We start from the raw sequence: 17,087 nt of genomic DNA on the forward strand, positions 1-17,087 counted from the left end.
GTGTGTTAACTACAATTTTGTGTGACTGCCAGTTAAAAGCTGTAAACACCAACATTTTGTTGACGCAATTTTTAAACTTGCATGTAAACAATTGCTCATATATCATTTTGATTTCATGTTATTCGATATTTTGGAATGTATATTTCACGCAACCAAAATAGATATTTAAATAGGTCTATTACAAAAAAACCAGTCAGTATAGGCAAATTTATTGGTTCGTATTTTATTGCCTTATCTACAAAATTAGTCTCAAAGGATATGTCAAAAATTATTTGTGGACGCTTTGGCTCATTATATTGTACGATTGTGGTTGTTAAATGCGATTTTTGACATAGTATTTATGTTAAAGTGTTAATATGTAAGAAATTAAAGTTTAACTAAAGTGAACATTTAGTCTTGGATGCGCGTCTTTTTTCCCATTTCGTTAAAATCAAGAGGAAAATAACTTCATCAAAGAAAGGCTGTTGACTTAGAAGTTGTTATGAGGTTTTATAGAAAAATTAATGTGGTTAAATAATAAAAAAAATGTGGTTAAATAATAAAAAAAACATGTTTTACAATCCGGTGTTAATAACCTGCATAATGCAAAATTATATCTAAACCGGCTTGAATGTAAGCTGCTGTCTCTTCCAGAAGATTAGAACACGTAAAAACAGTTTCTTGCTTGAATTAAAACACAAGTAATCAATTGTATCGTATAAGGTAAAGTACCAAATCCCATTTAATAAATTGTTAAAGAGTTTTCCAAGTACTTAAGTTTTTAATCCACAAAATGTTTTGCTGCAAAATTGACAACAAACATTGTCGCAAAAAGTGCTTTTTCGTTTTTTTGTTTCTTTAATTTGAAGAAAAAACACAGACTGTCGAAATAGATAGAACTGCTACAAATTTCCAGCAATAATGGAATCTGATTATCTATGCTTTAACCCATCATTTTGATTCTTGGAGGATGCGTAGTCATTTTATCGCTTTGTTTTTCATAACTTTTGTTGTGGGATCTCAGCAGGTAGAGATACCAACTTTGTTACAACATAGACAACATGTTACTTAATAATTATGTTTTTTACTTTTGGCTACTTTTTAACGGTATTTTCCAAAAGTATAGACTTATCTGTCATTATTTTTGAGTAGTCTTTTTTTGCGGTTAGATAAGCTACGATCTGCAAAATATAATTTATAACATTAAAATTAAAAGTTTGTTTTGACGAGGAAGTAAAGAAAATATCCATTCATTGTTAAAATGTCATAATAAATAGCCGTAAGAAAGTAATTGATACCGCTAAAAAGTTTTTGATGTTGCTTCAGCTTGCTTTAATTGCTATAATTTGGTAGGTTTCGATGCGTAGTTTATAGCTAGGCTTGCTAGGTCAAAAGTTTAAAGTTTTTTTATTAGAAAACTGAATTAACAGTGTTTTTGTACAATTAATAACGTACATTTCCTTATTGCTCATAAACATTCCCCTGGCATAAATTTGACATACGTTTCCAGCCCCTTTAAGGAATGCAGAACTATTGTTTGCCATTGAGACGAGATAGACAGCTTAATTGTTTATTTGTGCATAAACAGTGATAACCAAAAAAGTGTTTTGCACCAACAGCAAATGTCAAGTACAAGACATCGTTCAAAATCGTTGTATTACATCTTTAAAAATATTTTTGCAGTTTTAATAGTTTTTAAAAAAATGGAAAAGTTATTTTCGCGGTTAAAAAAGTTCTACCTACTTTTGCGAAAAAAGGGGTCAACATCGCAATAAATTCTGCAATAATTTCCTGTTAAAACAAGTCTTCACTTAAGAAAGGACTTCGATTGTTACTAAGCGTAAATCTGGCTCGACTTCTCGCGAATAAAGTGATTCGATGTTAATGTTTCCATTAAAGTAAATATATACTTAGGATTTTAGAATATAGACTATTTAGTCCAATGTAAATTAAACTTGTGAAATATATTATTGCTGACTCAAATTCAGTACGCCGCAGGGACGGGTACGAAAAATCACACATTACTCCGTGCGTTTTACTTGATAAGCTTCTGTTATGAAATATTATTTATTTTTCCTGATGAATAGCAATGACGCAAGCTTATCATACAGAGCATAGTATAATGGTAACATAATATGCGAATAAGGGATTTTGCTCCAAAGGGCATTTGTAAGATGTAGCAAAATCCTAACATATTTAAAATAATATATGGTCAAAAAAATAAGAACATCTGCGATTTTACACTCAACTAAATCACGTAAAAAACAAACAAAAACATTTAATGCAACATTTGGGTACGTTAAGCATTCAGTCCTTTTCTAAATTGATTTTCTTAATAAAAAATAAAATTCTGTGAAAGACTCTCGTCATTGTTTTGATCCCTGTTCTGAAAACAACGAAAAAGTGATTGTGTCCGCTTTCAGTGCAGAGGAAGATGTCTTCTATACCTGGTTTAATACGGAGACTGATATCGAACATTGTTTACATACAATTTCTGCACTAAAATTTTTATTTTTGTATGTATGTTGTAAATAGGGAGAAAGAGAGCTACGTCCGCGCAAACTTTAAAGTGCTAATGCAAAAGACTTACTGTTTGTCAAAGTCTTCAATACTTTACAATTTACAATGCTTCCACTTCCTTGCTTTTCTGTTCACGAATTCAAAATCTGCACTTCTTTACATAAAACAAATACTTGAAATTGACTACAATGATTTTAGCGCGAAGGAAATTGACCAAAGAAAAGTATGACGCTGTAGCAAACAGAAAAGACAGGTAATACAAATAGACAAAACTTTGGTTTATTTATAAAATCCAGTGGCTTCTTTTCTCATCCATTTTCTCATGTAAGATTTAACAAATCAAGCTGCTTGGTTTTTGTTTTGTATTTTGTTTACGCCACTTACAAATGTAAACAAACTAACTAATTTTGCGCTTTTTTCTTGCAAACAAGACATTAGCCTATCAGTTGTTAAAAAAAACAGTTTAATAATTACATATCTTCCTAATTTCCTTTGGCCAATTTGAAAACTTTTCCATAACTTGAATAACATTTCAAGGCCGGAAAATTGTCTATTTAATCCGAGCTCTTACTATTCCAACATCTCTATTTATATCTACGGGTTCTGTAAACCCGCTTTTTCGTCACGAGTTGAAAAAGCAATCCTGTCTTTTCCATATTTCTGCCTCTATAGTAATCTCGTTTTTACTTCTAAGGTTGAAACGTTAATCCCGAAACGGGAATAGTAAAATAAATATGGTATGTTGTTTTTTCATAATCTCTTTAATAATAGCCGTCGTTAACGACTATCTCTATAATAATAGCCGTCGTCTGTCTGTGTGTCCGCGAAAGCCGTGTCCCTTAACGGAAACACAAAATTTTTAAAATGCGCATCAATACCAAATGCGATATATTTCTGACCGCTTTGTTGCAACGGGTTAATTTATAGGACGGGCGACCCCGTGGATTTTTCCACGGGCTAACTACTAGTCTCTATAATAATAGCCGTTGTCTGTCTGTCTCTGCGCGGACCCCCGCTAAGTTAGAAAATGATGTTACGGAAACACGAAAGAACGGGCGAACCCGTGGATTTTTCCACGGGCAACAACTAGTCTCTTTAATAATAGCCGTCGTCTGTCTGTCTGTGTGTCCGCAAAAGCCGTGTCCCGTAACGGAAACACGAAATTTTTATAATGCGCATCAATACCAAATGCAATATATTTCTTTCCACTTTGTTGCAACGAGTTAATTTAAAAGACGGGCGACCCCGTGGATTTTTCCGCGGGCTAACGACTTCTATATTATAATACCCGTATACGTCTGTCTGTCATGCAAAATGGTAGCTTAGCTGCGGAATAGCGAGAAGCACGCAATGGGGTATAAAAAGGATGGGCGAACCCGTGGATTTCCACGGGCTAACGAATAGTACCAATCTATTGTTCTTTGCTCATATTTTCATTATTGGGAAACTCTGTCTACTTTAATGTTTTAAACAAAAAACATTCCCGCATTCTTAAAGAGTGAGAATGTGTAATGTACTCATTGGTCAATTTAAATGTTTTCTCTGTTAAAACGGTTTGTTTTTTATATTGAAACTGAATTTTAGCATCTTCGAAAAAGCTTAGCTAGGCCTCCCATAAACCATAAGTAAACTGGCAGTTCTATCACCATCGAAATATTATTTTAGTGCTTTGATAAAATAAAGTTAGCATGAATGTTCCTCACTTATTGCTTCCAAAAATTTTTTGCCACCTATATTCCTACCTTAAATAACTCTCTCTTTGTCTCCTGGATATTACTCACGGAGGGAAAATACATCATAGATAATTTCCCCGCTGACCCTCCCTGGTTAATTACCTTTCGGATATTTTCAACATAGGATCCAAAAATGCAAATGAAATATTCTCTACCCGCCACCGTTCAACATTTTCTGTTGCTCGGTTGTTGAGTTAGGATTAAGTTTTGCATTTTTTTTTTGACGTATCTACTCTTCATGCACGCAGTAACAACTAGAGCTCACCTTACATACTTAGCACTCACAATGTCATCTAAGGATGAAATAACAACTTTTCAGCGAAATTTTAATGCATTGATTTATTGATTTTCCTTTTTAAAATTCTTTAAACGTTCGGCTAAACTGCAAACATAAAAACCTTATTTGATAAGATAGGTTACAAAAAGTTAAAAGAAATGTAGCCAACCAAGGTTGGGTGAGGAAGAAAACTTTAAAAACGCAATACAATATCTAACAAATATAACGGCTCTTTCTAATTTTCATTGACTTGTTCGACGCTGATAAACACTAATGAATGTAATTGTTGCTATGGAAATATGAAAAACCAATAGACTGTTATGCTGAATGCTATAATGCGCGCGCGCAGGTTTTTAAAATGCATCGCTAGTTATGCGAGTTTTTTTGTTGCTTTTGCTGTAAAGGTTTTAAAAACGACTTCTTTTTACGTCCAGATGAAATCTATATAAGCCAGCTGAAATTTGTATTTTATTTAAAAGCGATTTAAAAACGAACGACTTAGCATGTGAATATATTTCCAATTAAAAAATGAACATGTTTTCTCGGTAAAAGAAATATTAAAAACAAAAACAACGTTTAAATATATTTATATGATTAATGAAGTATATTGTAAAGAAATAACAAAAGAAAAGATGAATTGTAAAGAACATAATAAGATGACGAATATTTTAAAAAGTGTTGAAAATGAAGGGAAGGAAGAAGATAATGGCTTGTTAGATTCTGGCAGAGATAGTGGAATATCGAGCGATTCGCCAAGATATCAAGAAACAAATGCAAAAGTGAGTAAAATTATTGTATCATCTTCGGCACACTTTTTTTAAGTGGAAACTGTTTCCCAACCAAAGAAAAAGCTTTCCTCATAACACAAAATTAATTAAAAAACAACCACAATCAATCACCGTATTAGAGCTGTACGTGATCTAGCCTTATGTATATCATTGTATATTAAGCTATTGCTTTTTATTACAAACATCTTGTCCTAAATTTTATCCAGTGCAGCATGGAGGTAGAAATGATAACATTCCAACCTCCATGAGTACAATAATGTATTAACTGAATGTACCGTAAAGGGAAGAAATTTTGCCAGGTAAAAAAAATGAAGGAAAATGAATTTGGTGGAGTGGGCGAAATGTTATTTGCCGGATGTTAAGAAAACTTAATACGCTGTGTTTTTGTCATAATGAGCAAATTTTTTTTGTCGAAATTCCTTCCTTTGGTTTATTCTATATGAACGGTAGTCGTAAATTTGTTTTCATAATTGGCTAAACTATATTTTCTTTTTGTTTTTTAGTTAAATCATTTGGAAATCCAACTTGAGGTTTGAAACACATTTTATTTGTAATTTTTCAGCATTTTTATAAATCTTAAAAACTGCAGATAAGAAACTGGAAAAACTGGAAAAAGGAGAGTAAAATATATAAAATAACGTTACAGATTTTAAAATTGAAATCTAGCCTAGCATAAAATATCTGTATCGTTTGTTGCCAAAAGAGCCCGTTCTGGTTTATTTTGGATAAATTTAAAAAAAAACAGTCAATGAAGGCAGCCGCCATTTTGATTTTTAAACACCAGATAGAGGGGGATTTTTTTAGTTGACTTCTAGTACCTGCAGGGGTGTCCTGGGCAAGTTTCAGCTTAAAATAGGAATTGCATATTCTGATACCTATTGTTTTAGAGAATTGCTTTATCTTCTCGCCAAGAGCTACAAGAAGCAAAAAAAAAGTTAGAGAATTTAAGGTACCTGATTAACAACGTTTTTTGACTATATGAATGCTTTAGATTGCTTGCATAGACTGATGACTTGCATTTAACAGTCTATCCAACTTGTAAACGGCTTTTCACTTCTTTCATCTTTTTAGTCCTTTCATCTTTTCAGTTCTTTCATCAATTCTTCATTAAGTTCTTTATGCTTTAGTAGGTCCTCTGTTATCATTAAGGAGGAAATCAAGCTTTTGCAGAATTAAATGCACATATAGCTAATTATAACCATATGGGCCCAAAATGCAAGCATAACTTCTGAGGACTAGGTTATCATAAAAATAGGATAAATTGAGCTACCCAATAGTATTAAACCAGCTTTTGCTATTTGTCACCAATTACGGTTCAAGTTCGGAAAGCTGATCAATTGTTCACTTAGTCTTTATAAAAGCGGGCCGTGCTTTGGGTTAAAAACATGTTATTGGTTGGCATTTAAAAAATAAGTGACTTGTGTGGACGCTAATTAGGTTGATATAAAAAAAAGTTGAATTTAAAATTTCAGATTTACACGTCTTGAAGAAAATGTGTTGCCAAAAGATGAAATAAGTAACCTGAAGAAAACGACTGGCAAAGAGGAAAACAAGTTAAATTTTATAGAAAAACCACTAAACAATTTTGCAGATCAGAAAGCATTGTGTTTGAGGAAGCTATCCGATCTGGAAAAGGGACAAGTCATAGGTTTGTAACTAGTGAAAAATTTGCAGTAAGTTCACTGTGTTAACATTTTCCTTTTTTTCTTTACTGTAACGAATCCTGCAGTGCTGTTGCGTCTGTCCTTTTAAAACGCTACAAAATGACTTAAAAGTTTATCGCCCAGATAATTAGTTTCTGAATTCACATTGAAAACCTGTTTGACAAGTGGTTGATTGTATACTGATAACGATTTTGATACACAGGAATTAACTTTTTCGTAGTTACTGTTTTTGGAGCTCCTATAAAGCTAACGAACCGAATTTGTTATACTTTTATTGATCAATCAATAATTTTGTGTTTTATTTGCAGATGTCACTGTTGTTCAACATAGCTGGCTATTTAAGAGTACAAATTGTAATTGTAAACTAAGAGTTTTATAACGTTGTTTGTGTTTAAAACAAAATCGTTTAAATGACAAGAACAAAACTTGTTTGCATATTACCATTCATAAATGCCTAGAGCCTTTATTTTGGTGCCATTAACATCACGCCGTTTGCTGCGTACGATTTCAAACGCCAAAATCTTGTCTGAAGAATAACTTAGATGACGAAAAGTTTCTTCGGTTAAAATAGTTTTACTTTTTATTAAAATAGTTTTATATTTGTTTTTAAAAAAAGGTAGCGAGATTACCATGCTTCAAGAGCAAGAAATAGCCCAACTCGAAGTGAAGTTAAAAGAACACGAATTAGAACGATTTACTATGTCGCAACAACTCGATCACCAACGTAAATTAATAATAGAAAAGGATAAACAACGACTGAAACAGCAAGGCGAAGTTTATATCCTTAAAGAGAGGATGTCGCAGTTAGAAGAAACAAATATGTTCTTAAAAACCGAAAGTGGAGATACGTTGGAAAGATTTAGAAATTCTGAAAGGGAGGTGAACACTCTGAAAAAGGATGTGGAGGTGTTAAATAAGGAGTTAGAAAAGTTCAAACATGAATCCAGCAGTTCAAGGTTAGAAATGCAGCAATTAAAATCATCAAATACACGTTTAGAAGATTTAGTTGTGAGTGAAAGAACACAAGTACAAGACCTACAAGAACAACTAAGAAGTCAAATAAAGAGGTAAAATTCTGCATATAGTTGACTCTATTGATTTCGATCACTCTCTCTCAAACATCCCCAAACTCGAATAAATATTTTGGGTTCTTGCCATGTTTTTTCCTTGTATTCTTTCTCTGTTTCGAACTTTCCCTTTCTCGAAAAAGTTATTCAAACCAATGCGAGTTCAACATAGAGAGATGAATGTATAACGCTTAAAAGCATATTCAATCTTTGATAAGGAAACTTTTTAAACATATGCTAACCAAATTGCTTAGCTTTGATGAAACATTTTGATGCGTGTTTTTCTTTTGTCGTGTGTATTTTAATTAGACACAGTTTTTTAACGCTTAGCACCACTATACAGTCTAAACGTTGTCTTGTGTAAATATACCTGTCGCTTTGTTGCTGTTCTTTTAAAGGTTAAAATATGGCCTTACCTCTTACCCATATTAGCTCATAAGGCTTCGTTTAAATTTTTGATTTTTTTTCAAGCATAACGTAAGCATACTGTAAGCCTGCTTGTGTTTTTCGTATAAGCACATCCCAGCCTGACTTAGAATAATCCCTTGCATGTAAGAAAAACATGTAGTCCTCTCAACTTTTAATTTGTAAGTTATCTTTGAGAAATACATAGATGACAGTAACCACGGTCGGTTTGATTCACTCTTCATAAGCTAATTAAACTCCACGGTTTTAAATGAAGCTTTGTGCTCTGATTATATTAGCCTAATTATCAGAAGTTATGGATTTAGTTGACTCCTCTTTACAGGAAGATGTTGGTGCAGAATTTGATAAATGTAGAGCGTAACTTTAATGACTTGTATCAGCTGATGCATTGATGAGGAAGTAGAGCCAAATTAGCATTCCCTAAGTATGTATCACAACTCCTCTTAAAAACGTCCAAAAGATTTTTTGTTCCTTTTCTGTGTATAAATTATACCAGCATTGTATAATTACTTATTTGATTCAAAGATATGAAAGATTTTTTCAAGAAATTCTGTACGTTTTCAACACTACTACAACTTGGAGATCTTATCAATGACTTCTTCACAACTTCATTCATTTAATTGTTTGGACCTCTATGTTTATACGCCTTATTATGACAGCTTTCTTAAATGAATCAACAACAAGATTCATATAAATATTAATAATAACACAAATATAAGTCAATGAATAAATATTTTAGAAAAGAATAGTATATAAAGAATAAACATAATATTTGAACTCTCCAATGTGTCTAAGTGTCGATAACATGTAATAAAAATGAATGAATTGTAAAAAAATTCTAAGAGATGTGGTGTGCGCACAAAATCCAGACGAAGAGAATTTTAATTTTCTGAAGCAGCTTTTGTTATTAATAATTATATTGTTATTGCATGTAAAAGTCCCCGGAAATACAGTTGATATACCTTTTCTCCGATATAAAACAAGATTTATAACCGAAAACTCAGTAAAAATCATTAATTCAGAGATTCGAGTTTGGCAGTCCGCAATAAAAAGTATGTATCAATCTTAATATCTAGAGCTTCTACATAACATCGCTACCCTACTGATTTTTGAATAATTAAGTATCTACGTAAGCGCATTCATATACATCTAAATTAAAAATGGCGGAACAGCTGCGCAAAATCATTAAGCGCACTGAAGCAAATCACAGCAAGACATTTCTTTTACTATTGAAAATATTATTTACAAATCACCATTAGTTAAAAGAAGTTGAGTGTTCTTCAGTGAAAATTGATTGCAACTTTTTAAAGGGATAATATACGCTTTATGAATTGCTTATTGGGTTCGTCCATGTCGTCTTGTCAAATCTAACTGTGTTTTTAAAGTGTTGACTTTAATAGTATTTCTGTTGGCTTGCATTATTGTAAAATATAGGCTGACATATTCATGTAAATTTATGATAAAAATTTGGAACTAGTAATACAGATAAATACAGAGGAATTTCTTAAGTTTTATTTGAATGTATCTAATTGAAAATGAGAAATTTAGAGAAAGAGATACTTAAGCGGTAACTAACTAAGCGCTCTGTTGAAGTTTTTAGTATCGTTTGTCAATTTTTAGTTTTTGGGCAGCCCTGAGCTACTGTGGTTAAGACCAAAAGCGCATGAACATTTCCCGATACAATTTCTTTTTATGTAAACGTGTTCTATTTTATATTACAAAAGAATCTAACTATCTAAGATCTGTGTTGTCTTTCTGTTGTATAGGTATCAAAACCAAGAAGAAGATTTTCACAAACGAGAACTTTTGCTACAGCAGGATCTAGATCACGCCTCTTTTAACGAATCGAAACTTTCAGAGAAATGTGAGGAACTTGAGCAACTTTATCATACTACGCGAAGAAAAAAAGACGAGCAACATTTTGAGCTGAAACAGTGCCAAGAACGTGTTAAGGTTCTAGAAGAAGAGTTGAACGAAATTGAAGAGCAGAAGGCTAGACTGGAAGATAGTATGAACGAAATGCAACATGTTTTGAAGAAATACGTTTACGAAGAGGAGAATATGGCAAGTTCACCAAGATATTCGCCAAAATTAGGTAACTCTAATAAAGTTAAGGCAAATTTTTGTAATGTTTTAAATATTTTTTAAAAGTTGACTCTATTAAATTTAAACAAGAAGTCGAGTGGCTTGGAGATCTAGGCGATTTCTGCGTAATGCTTTCAAGAGTTTTCAATTTCGATTCTTACTTATATATAATAGTAAATCTAAAAACCTGTAAGCGCCTATTTAACCATCTAAACGCGATGTTTGATGTATATCTAACTGATTTGTTTTAAACATGCTAAATTCCTCCTTAACCATTAGATAAACGGTCTTGAAAGTCCGGGAAAATTTGGGTAAAATTGCGTTCTTCTTCATTTTCATCTTCCTCTTTTTTTGCATTTCATAATGGAGTTTAGATGAATACGATAAGGTTTGCGCTTTAAGTTTGAGGTAGATTAATAATAATAAAAAACGATATTTAAATAATAGGCAATACTTACGGGATTGATTGTTTTTATATAGGTCAATCAATCAAACAAAAAACAAAAAAAATGATTTCTTCATCTATATATATATATCTATCTAGACCTAAACTTGACAAGGACAATATCGCCTGAAGCAATGAATGATTACTTCCAACGGAACGCATCAAGAACGAGCCACCTGCAACTCGAAGTGACCGACCTTACTACACAAATACGCATGGAACAACAAATCATGGCAGAGTTAAACAGCACTGTCGCTGATGTCAAGTCGCAGTTAGAGAAAACTCGGGCAAACTTGAAAATGACTTCGAAGTTAAAAGACACTTTGGAATTGGAGTGTGATAGAGCAAATGAGACGATACGAATGCAAGTAAGAGTGATTTTTTATCTCTTGAACATTGTCTACCTAACTCGTGGTTTTTTTTTTAATTTTGCGGTTACGAAAACAAGTTTTTTTTGCGGAATTTATTTCAAAGATCGTAGCTAAAATCGCGAAATTCGGTTTTCTTGAAACTTTGCTTCCTTAAGATATCTAACTGATCTTATAGTGATGGCGAATTTAGATTTTGGTTCCTCATTGTCCAAAAAGGTCGTTAAAAAGTTATAGTCGGTAAAAATATTTGTGACTTTTTACCTCCTAAATGTTACTCACACTTTTTGTCACTTTTAGTTTTTAAAAGAATAGAAACAAGTTTTTCTTAAAGGAAGCACCATGTGAAAGAAAAATGTTTGGTAAAAAATCCCACATGTAAATAAATGATATTAACAAATTATCTTTAACCTGATTTTTCCAGTCACTAAAGAAAGAAGAAAAAATCGACAACAAATCTGGGTGGAAATGTTTGATCAGTAAAAAAAAACAAAAACGGTACAATAATTTGGCCGGTAAAAATATTAGCCGCCAAGCCAAAAATTTAATCGCTATTTACGGATTTTTTTTTACTAACCGATAACAAGGTAAAATCAATAATTTCTCATGCATTTTAGCGCGCTCATTCCTCTATAAAATCTCTGCAAAATACTTCTTTAAGCCGCAGTTAAAACTTAAATGAGAGCTCCATTTTTAAAAAAGAATCTGAAATTTAAAATTTATTGTTACAGAGGCCGCTTATTTCAAAGGGGGGCTTAACCGAAAAAGACTGCAAAATTACTCGACTTTCACAGCCCGAATAAAGGTGAAAAACGAGGTGAAAAACATACGTTTACAAAATTTTGTACTTTTAAATTTCGACTAACTGTGTTTTTCATGATTTTTTTAAAAATACGCCTAAAAATGACAGAGAGATTTAACAAAACTGAAAAATATTTTTCATTTTCTTTTGTGAAGCTAACGAACATAATAGCAAGTTTCCCCGAATCTGTAAAACTAGATTTCAGGCTCCATCTCTTGTCTAAGTTTTCTTAGCTCCTGTTGTGTGGATTGTTGACTATCTACTTGGGAAGATAAAATTTGCGTGTCTGTATATTAAGTTAATAAAAATCATGTATTGACAACTGCAGCAAATTTGATTGGTCGGTTGTTACTTGGGCTTTGATTGTGCATCATTCGGTAATATCTCGTTAGTATGTGTTAGTAGAAAGGTATGTCGCAAGGAGGTAGTATCCTCGCCTCGTTTACTGCATGTGCTAGAGAGATAGCATCAGATCGATAGCACAGTCGGTAGAACAATCGCCCGGCAAGCGTGGGTTCAAGTCCTACATCATCTTTGTAGCACTTGGGAACATAATGTGCAGCATTACTTATGCATGTATTGACTAGTTGCCCATGATTTTAACAACAAGGAAAAATTACTATATTTCATTTATTAATCTAGGAAAGAGAATTACAACGTAAATCAGAAGAAATTTCACATCTCCAAGAGAGACTGAAAGAATTTGAAGATCGTGTCATGTATTTGGAAAGTGAACTCACCAAGTCTACCAACGACAACACAAAATCGGCCATGCTTTACAAAGAAGAAAGAAAGACACTGAAAATCAAACTACAAGAAATTGAAAACGAATACCATCTCTTGGATTCAACGAAAAAGAGGCAAGAAGCAAAGCTGCAGGACGAGAAGTCAAGTCTAAACGAAGAAAGAAGGAATAAAGAGCTTCAATGCGAAGAATTAAAAAAAGAAAATAAAGATATAAAGAAAGAAATGGAAAACTTAATTGAAGATAACAAAACGTTGGCGCAAAGGTTAATCCATTTAGAGACTTATTCCGAAAAACTTGGTTCCGTGGTAGAAAAGCACCAAGCTGATAAAGATAAATTAAAAGATAAAATTCAAAAAGAAATGCGAAGTCACAAAACAGTGTACGAAGAAAAAAATATGGAAATTTCAAGTTTAACGCAAAAATTGCACGATATGAATCGAAGCATGCACGAGAAATCGACCCAAAACGAAATGTTGGGAGGTAAAATAAAAAATGCTAAAATTGATCGCAAAAACCTAGAAAATCACATTAAAACTCTAACTAACACGAATGAAGAATTGCAAAATAAAAATAAAATTATTAACGACGCTCACACAGCAGCCGAAAGAAAAGCGATATCTTTACAAAGTGAACTTAAAGAAATGGCGAGACGTTTCGATGGTCAAAACGAAAACATCGATGAGCTGTTTGCGAAAATGACTTTAATCGAAAACGAAAACAAGACTTTACGAGATAACTTTACAAACGCTGAAAAGCGTTTGGAGTTGAAAGAATCTCTAATAGTCGAAATGACGAAGAAAACAAACGAGGCCGCAGAAAATTACAACGCCTTGAAATCTTCAATACGCCAAGCTGAATTGGAAGGGCGCGACCACGAACAGAGAATGTATACTTTACGAAACGAGAATATGTCTTTGGAAAAGTCAATGCGAGAAATAAGCGATGAAAACGCGCACTGGCGGGAGCAAGTTTCAAACATGCGTCGATTGTTGTCGAAAACAGAGGACGAAAAAGAGAAAAGGTAAGGAGAAGTTATGCTTCGTTTATAACTTATGCCCAGAATGTTTTTAAATAAAAAAAGCCAAATAATTCAGGTCGTCCATCCAAAATTGCAGATGTTTTCGTAATGCAACATTTTAGCAAATTAAAAAAAAATATTTTGAAAATTTATTTTATGTGTTCTCACATCCCTACGTCACAAGATGTTTGACGTCATTGAGGATGTCTATACTCCCCTTTATAAATTAGTTACATTACTAGATATAAATATATCATTGATATATATCCCTTACCTTCCACAGACGGAAAGTCAACAAACGGCAAAGCTGTAGGATTCAATTAAATCTATTATTTTAAATATATTTTTTCTTCTTTAGTTTCAACGAAGCTACGTACCTGCAACATGAGCTCGACTCAGAGCGTTTGAAAATGAAACAAAAAAACGAGCAAACGAACAAAGAACAAAAGGTCGCTATCAGCGAATTGCAATCAAAGGTTAGAAAATCCTTTTCTTCTCATTTTATTTTGTACGTTGTAGATATTACTATCTTTGTACCCCAATCTTTTACATTCCAAAACGTGGCCTGACACAAATGATAAACGTTTTACCCTTAATTCAAAAAAATTAGTTGGGACGCTGACGTACATAGTTTTTAGTCATGGCAAACATGACGCACTTGGCCACCTCGAAATGTAAAAATGTCCTTACGGTTTTATTAGACCCTATGTACCAATATAACATGAAGCAAACGGTTTGAAAGCTGAGTGGTAATTCTGTATTTTACAGAGAAAAATACACGAAAATCAATATCATGTACTCCCCTGTACAAGTAAAATTACAAAAGAGCAAATAGTAGAAATCTTGCTGAGTCAGCAACCATGTACATTCCAGCAGCATAAGATAGCTCACGAGCAGAAATTCTCAGTAAATAAACTCAATATCGCCTTTTATAATATCGCTGAAATTTTCTCAATTCCTATTTTTTTAACATGTAATATGTCAGTAAAGGCTAATTGCAATATATGATGAAATTTTCAAGAGCTTTTTATCTTCTTTTAAACAAAACAAGGCATACAACATACCAACATACAGTCATATTATGACTATTTGTACTTTTTGAAAAACTATAATTTTGTAATGCAAATAATATTATATTTTATTCTCAGGGAACAACATTTTTAAAGAATTTGGCGCTTTTTTCAAAAAAAAAAAAGGTTTTGTACGAAATTCAATGTCTGCGAATTTCTGCATAATTAAGCATGTAAAATGATTTTTGGCGTATGTTTGATAGCCAACAATGGCACAAGAAAACCTCCATTAGAAAGTAAAACACAAGTAAATGAGATTAACAGAGGTCGCGTTTTTTTAGTCAAATATACATCCTAACAAAGTTTTATCCCCAAAATAACAAAAGAATTGTTTTTTTCTGCAATGAAAATAAAAGATATCTCAAAAAAGTCGTAGTTATTTAAAAAGAAAACAAAGATAGAGAAATTAAAAAAAAAAATAAGAAAATTTCAGCCTAATTAAAGCTGGTAGGTCAAAAACGGTTTTCTTTTAAAACAATTCGTTGTCTGTCTAGGCTTGCATTAATGAACTGAAGTGGGTTCATTGATGAAAACAAAACAAATATGTTTTGTAAACTCCTGCAACTATAGATGGTACGATGTTTAATTCGCCTACCAATGAACCCAAAACGTTTCTAATACTATTTTTGCGGGTCTAAACAAATTTTATAATTCCAGATTTTAATTTTCGCAGAATTTTCTGCGAAAATTAGTACTATTAAGGTGGCTTTTTTGCAGTCAAGTGGAAAACGCAATTTAGTTAAACAATCCTAGCGGTAATGGCATCCGTCATGTATTATTTCGTTAACACGTTTCCCCACGTAATCCCTTAATAGGGACAAATCGCAAAACCAAAGATTTTAGCTTAACGCTCCTGAATACTGATTTAGTGTTATGAATTTTTGATAGATTTCATCCTTGAAAGACGAATTGACCCAAGAAAGAAGATTAAGGCAACGTCTAGAAGTGTTGTACAACCAACGTGATGGTCAAGTGAGTAAATTACGGAACACTTTTGATGAATCGTTAAATACAATAACAAACGATACAAAAAACATCAAACATATACTCGGAAAATCCCTTAAAAAACTCGATCGGCAGATTTTACATAACGATGGCCTCGTCACTGATTCCGATTTTACCGAAACGGATGATCAATTCTTATCTCCTGAAAACAAACAACGTAGTCGATACCAACATTACAATTCTGCAAGTCGTCGAAGTAAATCGTTAGAACCGTCCGTGGACACACTGGGCGAGAGAAATAAAGTTCGAACACCTTCACCTTCGTTCGAGTCACATGAATACGGAAAAGACAAACTGCATTCCTCCGTGTTGCTACCCTCTTCGAAGCCTCAACTTTTGATGCGGGAATACAGTAGTGGAAAGTCACCACGAGATTCCACACCAAAGAATAGACGTTCTTATAAAAGGGTTTCTAGATAACATTTTATAGATTTTTAGGTGCAAGTTTTTATTATATTCTGAAAAAAAACGAAAAAAAAAACAACAGAAAATGCCCCCGTGATAGATTTCTTGAGGTCCAATGAGTTTGATGAACTAAATAAGAGAATAATAAACTTTCACGATAATTTAACCTCATATTTCGTAAAAGTTTCTTCCGCAAAGCACGCCAAAATTGCTTAACCGAAAAAGTTTATTCTCGCGAAATGTCAAAAGTACGGAAAAAACGCAAAAATTTAACATACCGTAAACTTCCAGTCAAAAAGTCTAATGATTTAGTAATAAATTGCGATTTTTATTGTTAAAATCGCAAACCACAAGAATTTACTTCCGCGAGGTATAAAAACTCTCGAATCCGCGAGAGTGTATTCCTGCAAAAGACTTAACCACAAAAGTTAATTCCCAAAATCTAGAGGCGTTTTAGATACTGAAAATTGTAACCATATTCGCAAAAATTTATGTACACTAAAATTACCTGGAAAGGTTAATTTGCGAAAGTTAAATTTTCGCGAGTTTTATGGTGGTGGTTGCTTATTATGTCCTTCTGCTTGATAGAGTTACGCCTTGTTATTTCTTGTTTTTTGTTATTAATAAACTTTTGGGATAAAAACGGAAACTAAATTTCTTAACGTCTGTTTTTTATTCGTTTTGTAG

The 17,087-nt window shown here is 32.8% G+C and overlaps 1 protein-coding gene across 1 annotated transcript; it reads left to right on the top strand.

Annotated features, from left to right (window-relative positions):
* Positions 1 to 5,146: 5,146 nt before the first annotated feature.
* On the top strand, positions 5,147 to 17,062 carry LOC130657048 (myosin-11-like). Its single transcript, XM_057460008.1, has 10 exons — positions 5,147 to 5,288; positions 5,801 to 5,827; positions 6,185 to 6,246; positions 6,770 to 6,945; positions 7,578 to 8,028; positions 10,221 to 10,549; positions 11,084 to 11,352; positions 12,797 to 13,923; positions 14,279 to 14,396; positions 15,879 to 17,062. Exons 1-10 carry the CDS (start codon positions 5,166 to 5,168, stop codon positions 16,413 to 16,415), a joined length of 3,219 nt encoding a protein of 1,072 aa, XP_057315991.1. The 5' UTR covers positions 5,147 to 5,165; the 3' UTR covers positions 16,416 to 17,062.
* Positions 17,063 to 17,087: the final 25 nt, after the last annotated feature.

Source organism: Hydractinia symbiolongicarpus, chromosome 9 (assembly GCF_029227915.1).
Source record: "Hydractinia symbiolongicarpus strain clone_291-10 chromosome 9, HSymV2.1, whole genome shotgun sequence".
Lineage (NCBI taxonomy): Eukaryota > Metazoa > Cnidaria > Hydrozoa > Anthoathecata > Hydractiniidae > Hydractinia > Hydractinia symbiolongicarpus.

Coding starts and splice junctions, on each gene's coding strand:
- LOC130657048 (XM_057460008.1), top strand. CDS start 5,166: ATGACGAATATTTTAAAAAGTGTTGAAAATGAAGGGAAGGAAGAAGAT. Junction 6,247..6,769: donor AAAAAGTTAGAGAATTTAAG/GTACCTGATTAA, acceptor TTAAAATTTCAG/ATTTACACGTCTTGAAGAAA. Junction 6,946..7,577: donor GGAAAAGGGACAAGTCATAG/GTTTGTAACTAG, acceptor TTTTAAAAAAAG/GTAGCGAGATTACCATGCTT.